Source organism: Pocillopora verrucosa, chromosome 10, assembly GCF_036669915.1.
Source record: "Pocillopora verrucosa isolate sample1 chromosome 10, ASM3666991v2, whole genome shotgun sequence".
Classification (NCBI taxonomy): Eukaryota; Metazoa; Cnidaria; class Anthozoa; order Scleractinia; family Pocilloporidae; genus Pocillopora; species Pocillopora verrucosa.
Genome location: NC_089321.1, coordinates 10,972,914 through 10,986,443, shown reverse-complemented (window position 1 = coordinate 10,986,443; position 13,530 = coordinate 10,972,914). Strand labels below are relative to the sequence as shown.

The 13,530-nt window shown below is 38.3% G+C and overlaps 1 protein-coding gene and 1 non-coding gene across 4 annotated transcripts in view; both read right to left on the bottom strand.

The window, feature by feature from the left end:
* Positions 1-4,967: 4,967 nt before the first annotated feature.
* LOC136283815 (uncharacterized) overlaps positions 4,968-13,530 on the bottom strand; it is a 56,352-nt gene continuing 47,789 nt past the window's right edge. For 2 of the 3 annotated variants that reach the window (XM_066173087.1, XM_066173088.1), the window contains exons 10-14: positions 8,120-8,203; positions 7,674-7,736; positions 7,287-7,381; positions 6,450-6,540; positions 4,968-5,995 (exon numbers count right to left, since the gene is read on the bottom strand). In XM_066173087.1, the coding sequence (XP_066029184.1) occupies positions 5,991-5,995; positions 6,450-6,540; positions 7,287-7,381; positions 7,674-7,736; positions 8,120-8,203 (338 nt within the window). In that variant the 3' untranslated portion in view covers positions 4,968-5,990. The remainder of the gene's footprint in view (positions 5,996-6,449; positions 6,541-7,286; positions 7,382-7,673; positions 7,737-8,119; positions 8,204-13,530) is intronic. The other variant, XM_066173090.1, reaches the window with a different exon arrangement.
* Positions 11,514-13,530, bottom strand: part of LOC131784624 (uncharacterized) — a 17,056-nt gene continuing 15,039 nt past the window's right edge. The window contains exon 7 of the transcript XR_010718926.1: positions 11,514-13,530. This exon is cut by the window's right edge and continues 208 nt beyond it. This is a non-coding gene — a transcript (uncharacterized protein).

The following is a 13,530-nucleotide window of genomic DNA, read 5'->3' as shown; positions in this document are numbered from 1 at the left end:
AAAAAAATACTTTTATTTGTGTAGACTTTCTTCGACTGTCTCAGCCATAAACAACCTTTTGTTGCTCGCCAGGGTGAAAACAGAGAGGGACAGAGAAAGATAGCAAGAGATCGAGAAAGAGGGAGACATCAAGAGAGAGAGTCGAGTCTATGGGCGGCCGTCACCACCAAAAATACAAAAATGTCAAATAGATCAGCAAATACAAAGATGGTGTAAGGATCAGTTGCAGGATAGCATAGCTAATAAAGGAATGGCATGGCCAAATTATAGACAGTCTAGTTTCCCTTCGTGAAACAGAACACCCTAAACATGAATAGTTTAGCCAAATGAGAAACGGTCTAGTAGCCCATGTTGAGTTGGATCATGAGATTGTGAAATGGACTAGCTTAATTACGAATAGCTTAGCACTCATTTGCAATACAGTACTCAAACGGTGTAGCGTTGAGTTAAACGGCTCAGGGTAACGTCGAGTAGCACAGCGTACGCACAAACGGTGTAGCGTTGCGTCAAATGGCTCAGCGTAATTTAGAATGGTACAGCGTACACACATATGGTGTAGCGCTGCGGGAAATGGCTCAGCGTAATGTCGAATGGTACAGCGTACATAAAAACAGTGTAGCGTTGTGTGAAATGGCTCAGCGTAATGTCGAATGGTACAGCGTACATGCAAACAGTGTAGCGTTGCGTGAAATGGCTTAGAGTAATGTCGAATGGTACAGCGTACATACAAACAGTGTAGCGTTACGTGAAGTGGCTTAGCGTAATGTCGAATGGCACAGCGTACACACAAATGGTGTAGCGTTGCGTGAAATAGCTCAGCGTAATGTAGAATGTTACAGCGTAGACACAAATAGTGTAGCGTTAGGTCGAATAGCTTTGCAAAACATCAGACGCTCTATCTGAACATTAAATTGCTTAGTATTACTTGAAATATTTCGATGTTGTGGCGAATCGTCGTGGCGTGACGTGAAGGCTATGCCATTCCTTTATTAGTTATGCTATCCTGCAGCTGATCCTTAAGCCATCTTTGTATTTGCTGATCTATACGACATCCTTGTATTTTTGATGGTGACGGCCGCCAAGGCATCTCGCCGAAACCACCAAAAATACAAACCGCAAATGGAACAGCGATCTGCTGGGAGCATGACGTCATCGAATGTGAAGACTGACGCGAAACCATTACATGGCGTAGTATAGTCTTCACTTCGCTTTGCCGTAAAGTAGAGCCAATTTGGTAAGTTTCTCCTCTTTTTTCACTGCTGATATTGCACTTATTCGTTGTCGTTCATGAAAGCGTCAATTAAAATAGCAACGAGACTGAATTCTACCACGATTTGCCGGCCTCCCGGTTTACCACAGTTTGCACGCGTTGGTGGGCCTGAACATGTTTATAGTATTAAGTAGTGTTATGAAGTGCATTAAATGTCAATTGTCGAGCTCTCTTTTCTTTCTCCGACTCACGCTTACTTTTCAATGAGAGTCCAACTTCAACGGCTCTTTGAACATTGGAGGAGTACGTGAGAAGTTGAATATTGTGTGTGCCCTGGACGCCATGGTAAGAAAACTGCTATCCTTGATCTGTTTTGACATTTTTCGATCAAAGTGATATCGGAATGCTTTAATTGGTGTGCCGGACGATAAGAGTAAGCTAAGAGTAGACATATTTATTATTTTAAAAAGGTGTACATTATATTGCTTTGTTTATTAATTTTTTCCTGGGTGCAGTGATAGTAAAAGTAATGCACCGTAATGCACCGTATTAAACTCAACTATTATTAAAATGTGCATTAAATGTCTATTGCCGAGCTCTCATTTCTTTTCTTTTCTGACTTGCGCTTACTTTTCAAAGGAAGTTTAACTTCAACGGTTCTTTGAACATTGCAGGAGTACGTGAGAAGTTGGATTTTGTGTGTGCCCTGGACGCCATGGTCACGCAACTCTAGTCAATATATCCAGTGTGTACTGAACTCAGTCTGTAGCAATAATAATAATAAAAATAATAATAATAATAATAATAATCACAAAAATTAATAGTTGAGGTACAGAAATGTAAAAATAAATAAAAATGTAAATAAATACGTCTACCGAAACAAACGACGAAACAGCAAGATGTCCTGTCAATTGTCTGAATTATGCAATAGTTTATATTCAGCAAGTTGCGACTGTAACAGATCGAACGGTAAAACTCGACCTAGAGTTGGACAATTACCTACAACTACGTGCATTACGGTGTCCGCACTAGTCTTCCTTAATACGTGATGACTACGGAATGGGAAAGAGCACAGGGAAGATAAGTATGTATGCGCGCAAAACCAACTCAGAAAAAATATTACTCTGGCAAAAACTATTTTGGAACGCGAAAAAAACCCTTCAACTGTTTCCGGTCCAGACATGTAATCTACGTTTGATTTGTGTGTACGCTGTACCATTCGACATTATGCTGAGCCACTTCACGCAACGCTACACTGTTTGTATGTACGCTGTACCATTCGACATTACGCTAAGCCATTTCACGCAACGCTACACTGTTTGAATGTACGCTGTACCATTCGACATTACGCTGAGCCATTTCACACAACGCTACACTGTTTTTATGTACGCTGTACCATTCGACATTACGCTGAGCCATTTCCCGCAGCGCTACACCATATGTGTGTACGCTGTACCATTCTACATTAAGCTGAGCCATATGACGCAACGCTACACCGTTTGTGCGTACGCTGTGCTACTCGACGTTACCCTGAGCCGTTTAACTCAACGCTACACCGTTTGAGTACTGTATTGCAAATGAGTGCTAAGCTATTCGTAATTGAGCTAGTCCATTTCACAATCTCATGATCCAACTCAACATGGGCTAATAGACCGTTTCTCATTTGGCTAAACTATTCATGTTTAGGGTGTTCTGTTTCACGAAGGAAAACTAGACTGTCTATAATTTGGCCATGCCATTCTTTTGTTAGCTATGCTACCCTGCAGCTGATCCTTACACCATCTTTGTATTTGCTGATCTATTTGACATCCTTGTATTTTTGGTGGTGACGGGGTGGTGACGGCCGCCCATACCGTTTCTATTATTATATGACGCCTGGGTATTACTTTTTGACAGGAGCTCAGGTTTTGCGTTGCGTTTTCCCCTCCCTTATTTATATCATAAGCTAGTCACGCAATAATTGAATTGATACCGACACAAGTGAATATTTACCATTTATAAAGATTTTTGTTTACGTTGAATTGAAAATATTAAAATATGTACTTTCTTCACTAATCGTTGTTTCAGTTAAAATCGGGTTGTTGCTTCAACGCTACTGAAATTTTTAGTATTCAGACAGGCGAGGAAAGCGTGATGCTCTGGGAATAAATACTTTTAGGGGCCTTTTACATGATATCCGAATGAGTTTTGTACAAGAACGAGCTCATACCGGTTACCACATAATAACCAGCGTAAAATTTATCCGAAATGAGTCATTTCTGAGTGAGTTTATTGGGGTTTTCATTATAGAACGAAACACTCATTCTGCACGGCCTTTTCTACCTGTACAATGTAAACGCAGCACGGCTCTCATATTTGTATGAATCCTCTGTAGAAGCGAGGGAAGCATTGAAAAAGACAGAAAAGGATATAAACACTCGTTTTTACAGGCTAATTGTTGCCACTCCCGCAAAGATAAGACTTAAGCACCTTTTATAATTTTATAGCGGTCGTTTTTGAAATTCCGGGCGCGCACCCCCGCCCTCTTATGTAAAGGGTCCCGAGGGGGAGCTAATACGCGCAGCACACTTGACATTTAGCAAGGACAAATTCTGATGTGATTTTGGCGAAAAGAAACATGTTTTTTCAGCGTCTAGTTGCTAGTGCGGAAGGGCCCTTTACCACCGGAAAGCCAACAAAGTGTTCAGACATTAGTTCAGAAAATTCCGTCTCTATCTGAATTTTTGGTAGCCTATTGACCAATTCCCAATCGAAACTTAACTCTGACGTCACGAGTAATTTTGCGCACGGTGGTAAGTAGCCTACTTACCGAAGCCAGACTGTACGAATTTTCCAGACATCTTGAGTACTATCTGTGATACACGCTTGCCAATTCCCCTTTCAGCTTTTGGAATCGACTTAACCTTACCTTTACCATGGCCGGACACTTCTTTTGGCACCCTACATCTGCTATTGGAACCACGATTCCACCCAACAGCGAGATTTGATATGTGAGTGGGGCAATTTGTAAAATCATCGATATCTTTTGGCGTCTCGAAGATGCCGGTGTCCCAGCGGATTTGGACCTCCCTCCGCGGATTTGGACCCCCCTACAAAACTGAGTGAAAACATCATCCTTAACGTTCTAGTAAAAATGGATGATACTTTACCTTCCAGTGCGTACTAAAGTATTTTTTTAATTCAAAACATGCGTATCGTTAATGCATTCGAACTGGCATCATGTCGGATGTTTCTTTTGACAAAGGGAAAATGGGCAAGAATTTAGTTTAATGTCCGGAGAGAGGTCGTTTTTGAACCTTTTCCGCGATAGCCGAACACCGCTAGATTCAATAAGAGAAAAACTTGTGACACTAATTTATTTTGTCATTGTTCAATGCCCGAGTGTTAGGACGACATGGTACAGTGCGAGTTGTGCAAGGAAAGGTTACACATGAGCTGCGGGGGATTTAAGACTGCCTCGGAGGGCGAGTGGCTCTGCATTGTCTGCAGATTGCCAGACTCTAGACGTCTTCGTAATTGTTAAGGTGTTATTTCGGATCCCTCAACAGTTAATAATCGTTGAAATTAGAAAATAAGATTGAGTTTCGATGTAGTAGCCTCAACTTTTACCATTATTGAGGAAATGTTGTGTTGTGATTGAAAATAACATCGACAAAAAAGCTTGCATACTAAGTATGATACAAAGGATACTTAAAAGGAAAGTTAGTTAGAGGGGTCCAAATATGCGAAGGGGGGGTCCATATCCGCTAGCGGATTTGGACCAGGGGGGTCGACATTTTAGTTTTCTGAATGCAGTAATTCCTGAAAGGTTTTTCTAGATGTCATGCAAAGAAGGAAAAAAACCCATCTCTTGGTATTTCGGAGGTTGATTCATCTTTGAATTTCTGTATCACGCTTGTCACGCAACTGATATAATAAGTTATAGAAGATATATAAACTGGAACTCAAATCTGGCTAGAATGTGGTAGAGTATAATTAACGTGATCATCAAAACAGCTGATAAAATCATAAATAAACAAGGTAAGAGTGCTATTTTAGATTTGCAAATTGTAGTGAGTTATGCCAGTTAACGGTGGCGACAAGTAAGCGCACCATGTATATTTCTTAGTCACTATCAAGTAAATTTTGCCGGACTTTGAGTTCGTCTCAAGATAGAACAACACAAATACACAAGGAAATTTTTACAGTAACTTTACAACCATCCTTTTGTCTTATTAAAGCTTGAAGCTCAGTAGATTGTGTCATATCGGTCATTGTTAAAACTGTCTTTGTTTTGATGCTACTTTTCGACATAGGAAAAGTATGTCGGACAAAAATATTCACCAAAAAATAAATATCTCTTTGCCAGCTTCAATAACGACAGGGGATTAAGTTTCGATGATAAAACAAAGGATTATGTTCACAGAAACACCGTAGGTCTAGTACATTCGTTACATGAGGTCACACAACTCGTGTAATATTCACGGTGAAAATTTGAAAATATTTCACGGTGAAAAAACTAAAATAAATTTTTACAAAAAAACTACACCACAATTATTAGAACATACAAAATACAAAATATGAAAGTAGGAGGGAAAACAAATTTGGGTGACTTGCCGCTGTTTGTTTGATGCATGCTGACATTAGCTCTTAAAAATGTATTTGGGATCTGATTGGTTCATTTGGGAACTAAGATACCTAAAATTTCAAGTACACATTAAAATGGGGAAGTACATATTTAAATGGGGAGGTGTTCCAACGTATGTCCCTGCCCCATTTCTGGCCGAATTGATCCATTCAGTCATGCTGTTGAATAAATAAATAACGACTGTTAATAAAAAGGGCCTAAATAAGAGTGGATAGGAACACATTTACTTCGAGTCTTCACTTACACCCAAGAAGTCTGTGTTTTACTATGTTAAGTAATAAAGAACTGTTATGCACCAACTCAAAATGAATGAACCTCTCTTCCTTTGTCGCAGAATCTATACAGACTCCGCAGTCTGATGGTTTGCACAATTCTACCCTAAACTACAATCTACAACACTATTCATAGTTTGCCTACAATATGACAAATAAAGAAGAATACAAGCTTTACAAGTACAGCTTATACAATTTATAACCAGCCTACATTCCAAACAAGAACTGATGATACCATTGTTGGGAAAGGGTAGGGGTCATCGCACTTGTTGTGCATTATGACAATCAAAGGCTACAGAAAATTCAATAAAAATATCCTTCAGAAATAGCAGGTCCATACCATTTGCTGCTTCTTCTTGTCTTGGCTGGTCTGCTAACTCAGCATTTCCCTGAAGAGCTTCTTGAATTCCTTCAGGTCCATTTACTGGTCCTTGAGCAGGAAAAAACAAAATGGTTTCTCTATAAGAGGGTGGCCTGGTGCTTAAAGCATTGCATCACAGAGAAAATAATCTCTGTTTCAGTGTGACTCACATTTGAGATATTAGCTGGGGTCACACCATTGCCTGTTGTTATTTGTAATATTTCAGATTGGTTTTCAATCAAAATATTCATATTTGTCCTAAAACTAGCCTACAATCCAAACAAAAGTGACAATACCATTGTTGGCAAGGGGTATGGGTCATCACACTTGATGTGCATGACCACAATCAAATACTGTAGAAAAATAACTCTAGATCACAGTGCTTAAGTATCTTTCCAATGTGAATTGCATGCCAAAGCATTTTTCTGGTTTGTAATTTTGAACCCAGAAACCTGTGACAAAAGTTGGTGTGTCCTTTTCATCTTGGGAAATTGAAACCCAAGATAAATTTTACCACAGGAGAATTCAACTAGTTTTCCTTTGGTAACTCAATTTCCTAATGGTAAAAGCCAGTATTGTGACAACAGCTACTGGGGATTGAAGCCAAGAAAAATACAATTGGTGCTAGTAGCTCCATGGGGATTCATTCAGGGCTACAGGCACTTGTTGTGAACAACAACAATAAGATGCTTAGAAAATACAACGCATACATCATTCAGAAATAGCGGGTCCACGCCAGGATTTTTTGTCTAACCTATCCCATTTGTAACCTGCCTCACCAAATAAAATTGTGTATGTATGTAGGTATGTATGTACATTTCCTGCTTCTTCTTGTCCTAGCTGGTCTGCTAACTCAGCAATTCTCTGTACTTCGAGTTCCCATGGTATTATTCGTCTTTGAGGATATTGTTCTAAAAAACAAAATGGTTTCTTGTTGAGAGGGTGACCTGATGGTTAGAGCATTGCATTACAGAGAAAATGGTTTACAGAGAAAATATCTGTAGAACAATAAATTCCATTGGAGGTATTGGGGTTGAAGCCAATACCTCCAATAGCTTCATACTGGTCTATTCGTAGCTTCATAGCTGTCCATTCAGGGCAATAAGGAGCATGCAAAAAGGAATGCACTTTGAGAATCCATGCCTTCCTTACTTTACCATTTGAAAGGATGTACCGGTAACACACAAATGAAAAATGATTTACCTTGCGCTTGTAATCCATGTGGCTGATTAGCTAACATTGGTCCTCCATCTATCCAATGAATACCTGACAATTATTTCACAATTAAGTTTACTACATCCATAATTAAGTTAGCTACATCCACTTTATGTTGTTACTAAGATGAATATATCCTTCAGAAATAGCTTCTGTGAAGATATCTTGAGAAGGGCCGATGGACCAACTCGCCGACGCCAACTCGCCGACGTATAAAATCGAGTAGAGACATCAGCAAGTTGGTCGTCAATCCAATACAACCTATTACAGGTTAAACATACAGAAAATTAAACGAAATTTAGTAAAAAAACACTGGTGAACATTGGTGAACATCTAACAGAAGCTTAAACATTGGTGAACATTGCCAATGACTACATCCGCTTCAGACGCGAATGAGTTATTGTGTGTTAGTATGTGTGTATGTATGTATATACCATTTGCTTCTTGTCTTGGCCGGTCTGCTAACTCAGCATTTCTCTGAAGAGCTTCTTGAATTCCTTCATGCCCATTTATTGGTCCTTGAGCAGGAAAAAACAAAATGGTTTCTCTATAAGAGAGTGGCCTGGTGCTTAAAGCATTGCATCACAGAGAAAATAATCTCTGTTTCAGTGTGACTCACATTTGAGATATTAGCTGGGGTCACACCATTGCCTGTTGTTATTTGTAATATTTCAGATTGGTTTTCAATCAAAATATTCATATTTGTCCTAAAACCAGCCTACAATCCAAACAAAAGCTGACAATACCATTGTTGGCAAGGGGTATGGGTCATCACACTTGATGTGCATGACCACAATCAAATACTGTAGAAAAATAACTCTAGATCACAGTGCTTAAGTATCTTTCCAATGTGAATTGCATGCCAAAGCATTTTTCTGGTTTGTAATTTTGAACCCAGAAACCTGTGACAAAAGTTGGTGTGTCCTTTTCATCTTCATAGGAACACATTTACTTCGAGTCTTCACTTACACCCAAGAAGTCTGTGTTTTACTATGTTAAGTAATAAAGAACTGTCATGCACCAAGTCAAAATGAATTAACCTCTGTCCCTTTGTCGCAGAATCTATACAGACTTAAAGCATGGTGATTCATTCAGTGCTACAGGCAGCAAGCAAAAAGGAAGATACTCTAAAAATCCATATCTTCTTAAAATCATAATTCAAAATAATATATGATCAAACCTCCAGTATCCAGAGTCATGGGAACTGGGCTTAATAGTCCAAATAATAGATGGCCCAGATAATTAACATCCAAGACAAACATGATTCAAAACATAATGCGACGAGTCACTAAACAATGATGGTTGGTGCTTTACAGATCCACAAACTTATAACCTTGTGAAATTTAACATTTTTCAAGTGGCTGGATGCAAGGCAACAAACTGTGCCTGATACAACTTACTGTATTTACTCATGTATAAGTTGACCCCCCATTTTTAAATTCAAAAATCAGATTTTTCATCATTTCTAGTCAAAGAAGTAAAAATTCAGACAGATAGAAATTCCCAAAAGTTAATCTCTTATTTCTGGGAACGCATTGAAAACACGAAGAATTGAAAAACTGCAGAGAAAAATGTAATCGCGTTCTTTGAAGTTTATCAGCACTTGTTTAAATCACCATGATTTAAGCACACACGAGCACTTCGATATATTGGAGACTGAAGTATTTTTCCATATTTTGTAAATCACATGGAAAATGAAATCTTCTTGCATTTAACTAACCTTTATCTTAATGCTGATTTTGAAAGTAGATTAAGTAAACAGAAATAACACCGAATAACTTTGAAGGATCACATATAACAAGCAAGACCGCGCAAGACAACAGCATTTGCCAGGTTACTGAGCTACTGTAATCCTCAATGAAATCAAACGTTCAGCACTGTAAATAACATCGAAGCTGTAAGATTTATGGTGTTTTTTTGGGCTGATTTTTTGGTCATAAAAGGTCAACTTATACACGAGTAAATACAGTAAATATGTTGTTACCAAGATGGATATATTCCTCAGAAATAGCTTCTGTGAAAATATCTTAAGGAGGGCTTTAGGTTTGGCCCTTGTCTTCTACTCCATATCACAGTTTTATAAGAAAAAAAAGAATACATCAATCAGATGAAAAAGTACTCAACATTAACTTATAAGATTTAGTCATCTAGTGCTCAAACCATTGCATTACCTATGAACAGGTCCATTTTTTAAGGACAATTACAGATTAAATATGAAGAAATTTCTAGATGCCCTATAGCACAATTACTACAATTTATTGACCTTGGCTTCTATTAAAAATTTGACTTGTAGAACCACAAGAGAAATTTCAGGATGACTTACCCATTATACATCTACAACAGGCTATGAAGCCATGCTGCCTTTTTATCAAGTCATCAACAGCATAGAAAGCAATGCTGGAGGAATGAAATGTGAAGAGAAATAAATTAATTTACTTCAAATGAACACTATTAAGTCTACAGTTAAACAAGTTCATATCCATATTCAAAATTAAAAGACTATGCATGCAGCAATGACTTGACTTCCTTCACATATTTCAACATAAACAATGTGCCAGACTAAACACGTAAATGTAGTACTGAGAAGTTAGTACTTAAAAAATTTTTTTTCTCACAGCATCACATAGTGTCCAACATTACTAAACTTTGTGATCATGTTTTTGTACAAATCCAACATTATGTAGATTTTCAATGACATTACCTTGAATACCTGACTGCAATTTCTCTACTGCACATGGAACATTCATCCATTTCATGTTTATAATCGAGTAGACCAGCCACTATCATTGTGTCCGCAGGACAAATCTTGCCTTGGTACTTTCTCTTGTAACAAGTTTCACACATGTAAAAGCCCAAGCAGAAATTGCACAGAAAACAGTTTTCAGGAACATTTGCGTCATTAATTCCTATTTCACACACCGCACATCTACTCTCAACGGTGATATCGCTTCTTTTCCTTACAGTTCCTATTGACACTTTTTTAATGTTGTGCGAATGAATCAGCTCTTTAGTATCAATTCCAGACATGGCGGCTCGATGGGGAGTTACTACATGGTCGTCACTAGTTTCCATCTGTGAAACTGACGTGACGTCATATGATCTCCGGCGAGAATCTTCGGCACAGTGATCGGGTTCCCATTCGTAAAAACAAATATGGCGGACACTAAAGCTTGAGGCGATTACCATGAGTACGGAGATTGAGGAGATGGTGTGAACGGTGAATGGTGAGTATATAATCTTTAATCATAATACTTTTATAATAACACTTTTTTATGTTGACACAAATTTATAGAACTAAGCTTCAAGTAAGCTTATTAAAATGTAAAAACTGAAACAGTAGATATTAACCATACAATATCATTTAAGTCATACAGTTGAAAAACAACTAAACTATTTGCCACCATGCAAGTTGGTAACAATGATTAGCCCTCAAAACAGCATAAAACTCAACAAGTATAATTAAAGCAAATGCTTTACCAAACTTATTTTTTTGCATAACACATGTGGTGGCAAGCATAACAGATGTGGTGAAATTTAAAGTTAAAAATAACTTTAAAAATTTTCTACAACAACTGTTTTTTTTCAAATTATTTTGTCTTTTGACTTTTTTAAACAAATTTCAGTTGGAACACTTGTAAATAGATTACTCGCACAATTATTTAAACTGCAGTTTTCCTTTTTTTTTAAAAAAATTGTATCACAATATTTTAAACCATTTTTGGATTACTTCAAAATTGTGTGGTTCCAAAAATAGATACCCATCTCTAGAAGATCACTATAAGTTGCAGCCACTGACTGTTTAACCAATATTTTTTTGGGAAACTATGGCGCTAAACTGAGATTTCTTAAAAGGGACTTTAACCTAAAAAAGCCCCTTCTGTTGGGTGTGAGGGAGATATGAAAATTTTCTGTAACACAGTTATGACAATGACCTTCACAAAAAAGTTCTGTGATGAAATTGCAAATGAGAGGAATGGTTTCAAGTGACAAACTTAAAATATCTGATGTCTAAGACTTGCAGATTTTTTGCTAGACACATGTTGGTCACTCAGTTCCTTTAATATTTTGTAGCTTCTCTGCATTTGCCACACTTCCACTTTCTACCGCTGTTAATAGCCCACTCTGGTATGTTGACACAAGAAGTATGATACCATGCTCTGCATCTGTAGCTGCACTGAACATATTCCTCTTTATCATATGGCATTCTACATAGACAGTAGATAGCAACAGATGATTTGTTGCAGCTGATATGAAAAGGAACTCTCCTTGTTGTTTTCGGAAATGGCACCATTGCTCCATTCTCCAGGCAGCGGACATAATGTTGCCGCATAGATTTTTGTTCATACTTTTGATTAACAGGGTCTAAACCATGGCAGAGGTCAGTTGCAAAGGCCAGAGCAAATAGGCCACAATCATTGATACCTACTTGTCTCTGGACCTTTTCATTTATAAGGGTGATTTGATCCCCAGGAAACATCAACATGCGACAAGCATGTTTGATTGCAATTGAACTGGGTTTAAGGTAAAGGCTGTCAAAGATCCTTACAGTGCCACTAGCTGGTCTTGTTGCTATTGTACTGAGGCACACCCAGTGTGACCCAGTATTTACAATCTGAACAAAGTCAGATCTAGCAGGCACAACATGTGACCCAGTGATTGTTGTATCATTTAGGCCATCTAGAAATGGAAATTCTTTCTTTAGGAGAAGCTGCCCTGCATGGATTTCTGAATCTGTTAGCCAGCTGGTTTTGTTGAGAATACTACTTTTGCTTGTGTGATAAAGAATTAGTTTAGATTCAGGATCATCAGGATTGCAATTTTCTAATTTCACCCACAATGGAGGATCAGGAGAATCATCATTGACAATAATTACAGGTGATTTACAGGAAGGGATGACTGGATCACAGGGACTGTTGCAGTTGTGCTCATCTGTGTTTTCTTTAGCTGATTCACCAGATTCATTCAGGAGAGTGTGCTTCTGTGGAGCTGACTGTGGTTTTGAATTTTCTGTGGGTGCAGGAGTGGGAGCATCATTTATGCCATTGGAAGAGGATGTTTCACTATTCAATGTCGGCACATTCTGGGGTGGTTGTCCCCAGTCTCGTCGTTGTTTCTTAGCTGGTGTGGAATATTTGAGGCCTGATTTGTTTTTTCTTTTCAGACTTTTTTTGGTTTGGGTTTTGTCAGAGGTACTAGAGGCACCATTCACAGGGACATTCACTTTGTAGTGCTTTTGCATCAGAGATGCAAATGCCCCAACTCTGTTTTTGTACCAGTTTTTCTTGGGCCGCACAGGTAGTGGAAGGTAATGCCCAGCAGATGATTTACCATTTGACTTAACCTGTTTGTTGAGCAATGTCTGTGGAAAGTTTTCCTTTTCATCAATTGTTTGGCATTTTTTAAACTTGTTGACTAATAATTCCAGAGAAGTATTAAGTTCCTTAAGGCCATTTAAATTTTCAATGTTGTATGTTATTGATGTTAGCTCTTTTAGTTTCTCTCTACACACCATTGCTTCCTGCCTTATTGGGTCTTCAGGATTTCTGGCTCTCTGCCTGGGTATGCCAGTTCTTTGACCTTGTAGATCCCTTTTAAGATTTTCGCCAATGCCATTATTTCCTTCCTCAGTGGACTCATCGGTAGCTTTATATTTATTAGCATCAACAAAGACATGTTCCCAGTCTAGTGAGATGTGAGGGTTTTGTCCGAACTTTTCTGGTAATGCATCCCACTGCCACATTGGATACAGGTCAAATATTGCAAAAAAATGCTTACATAGCAGCCCAGTGTGGCAAAAATCAGGACAGGTACATCTTGGCATGATATTCTCAGAACCAAAAGAAGG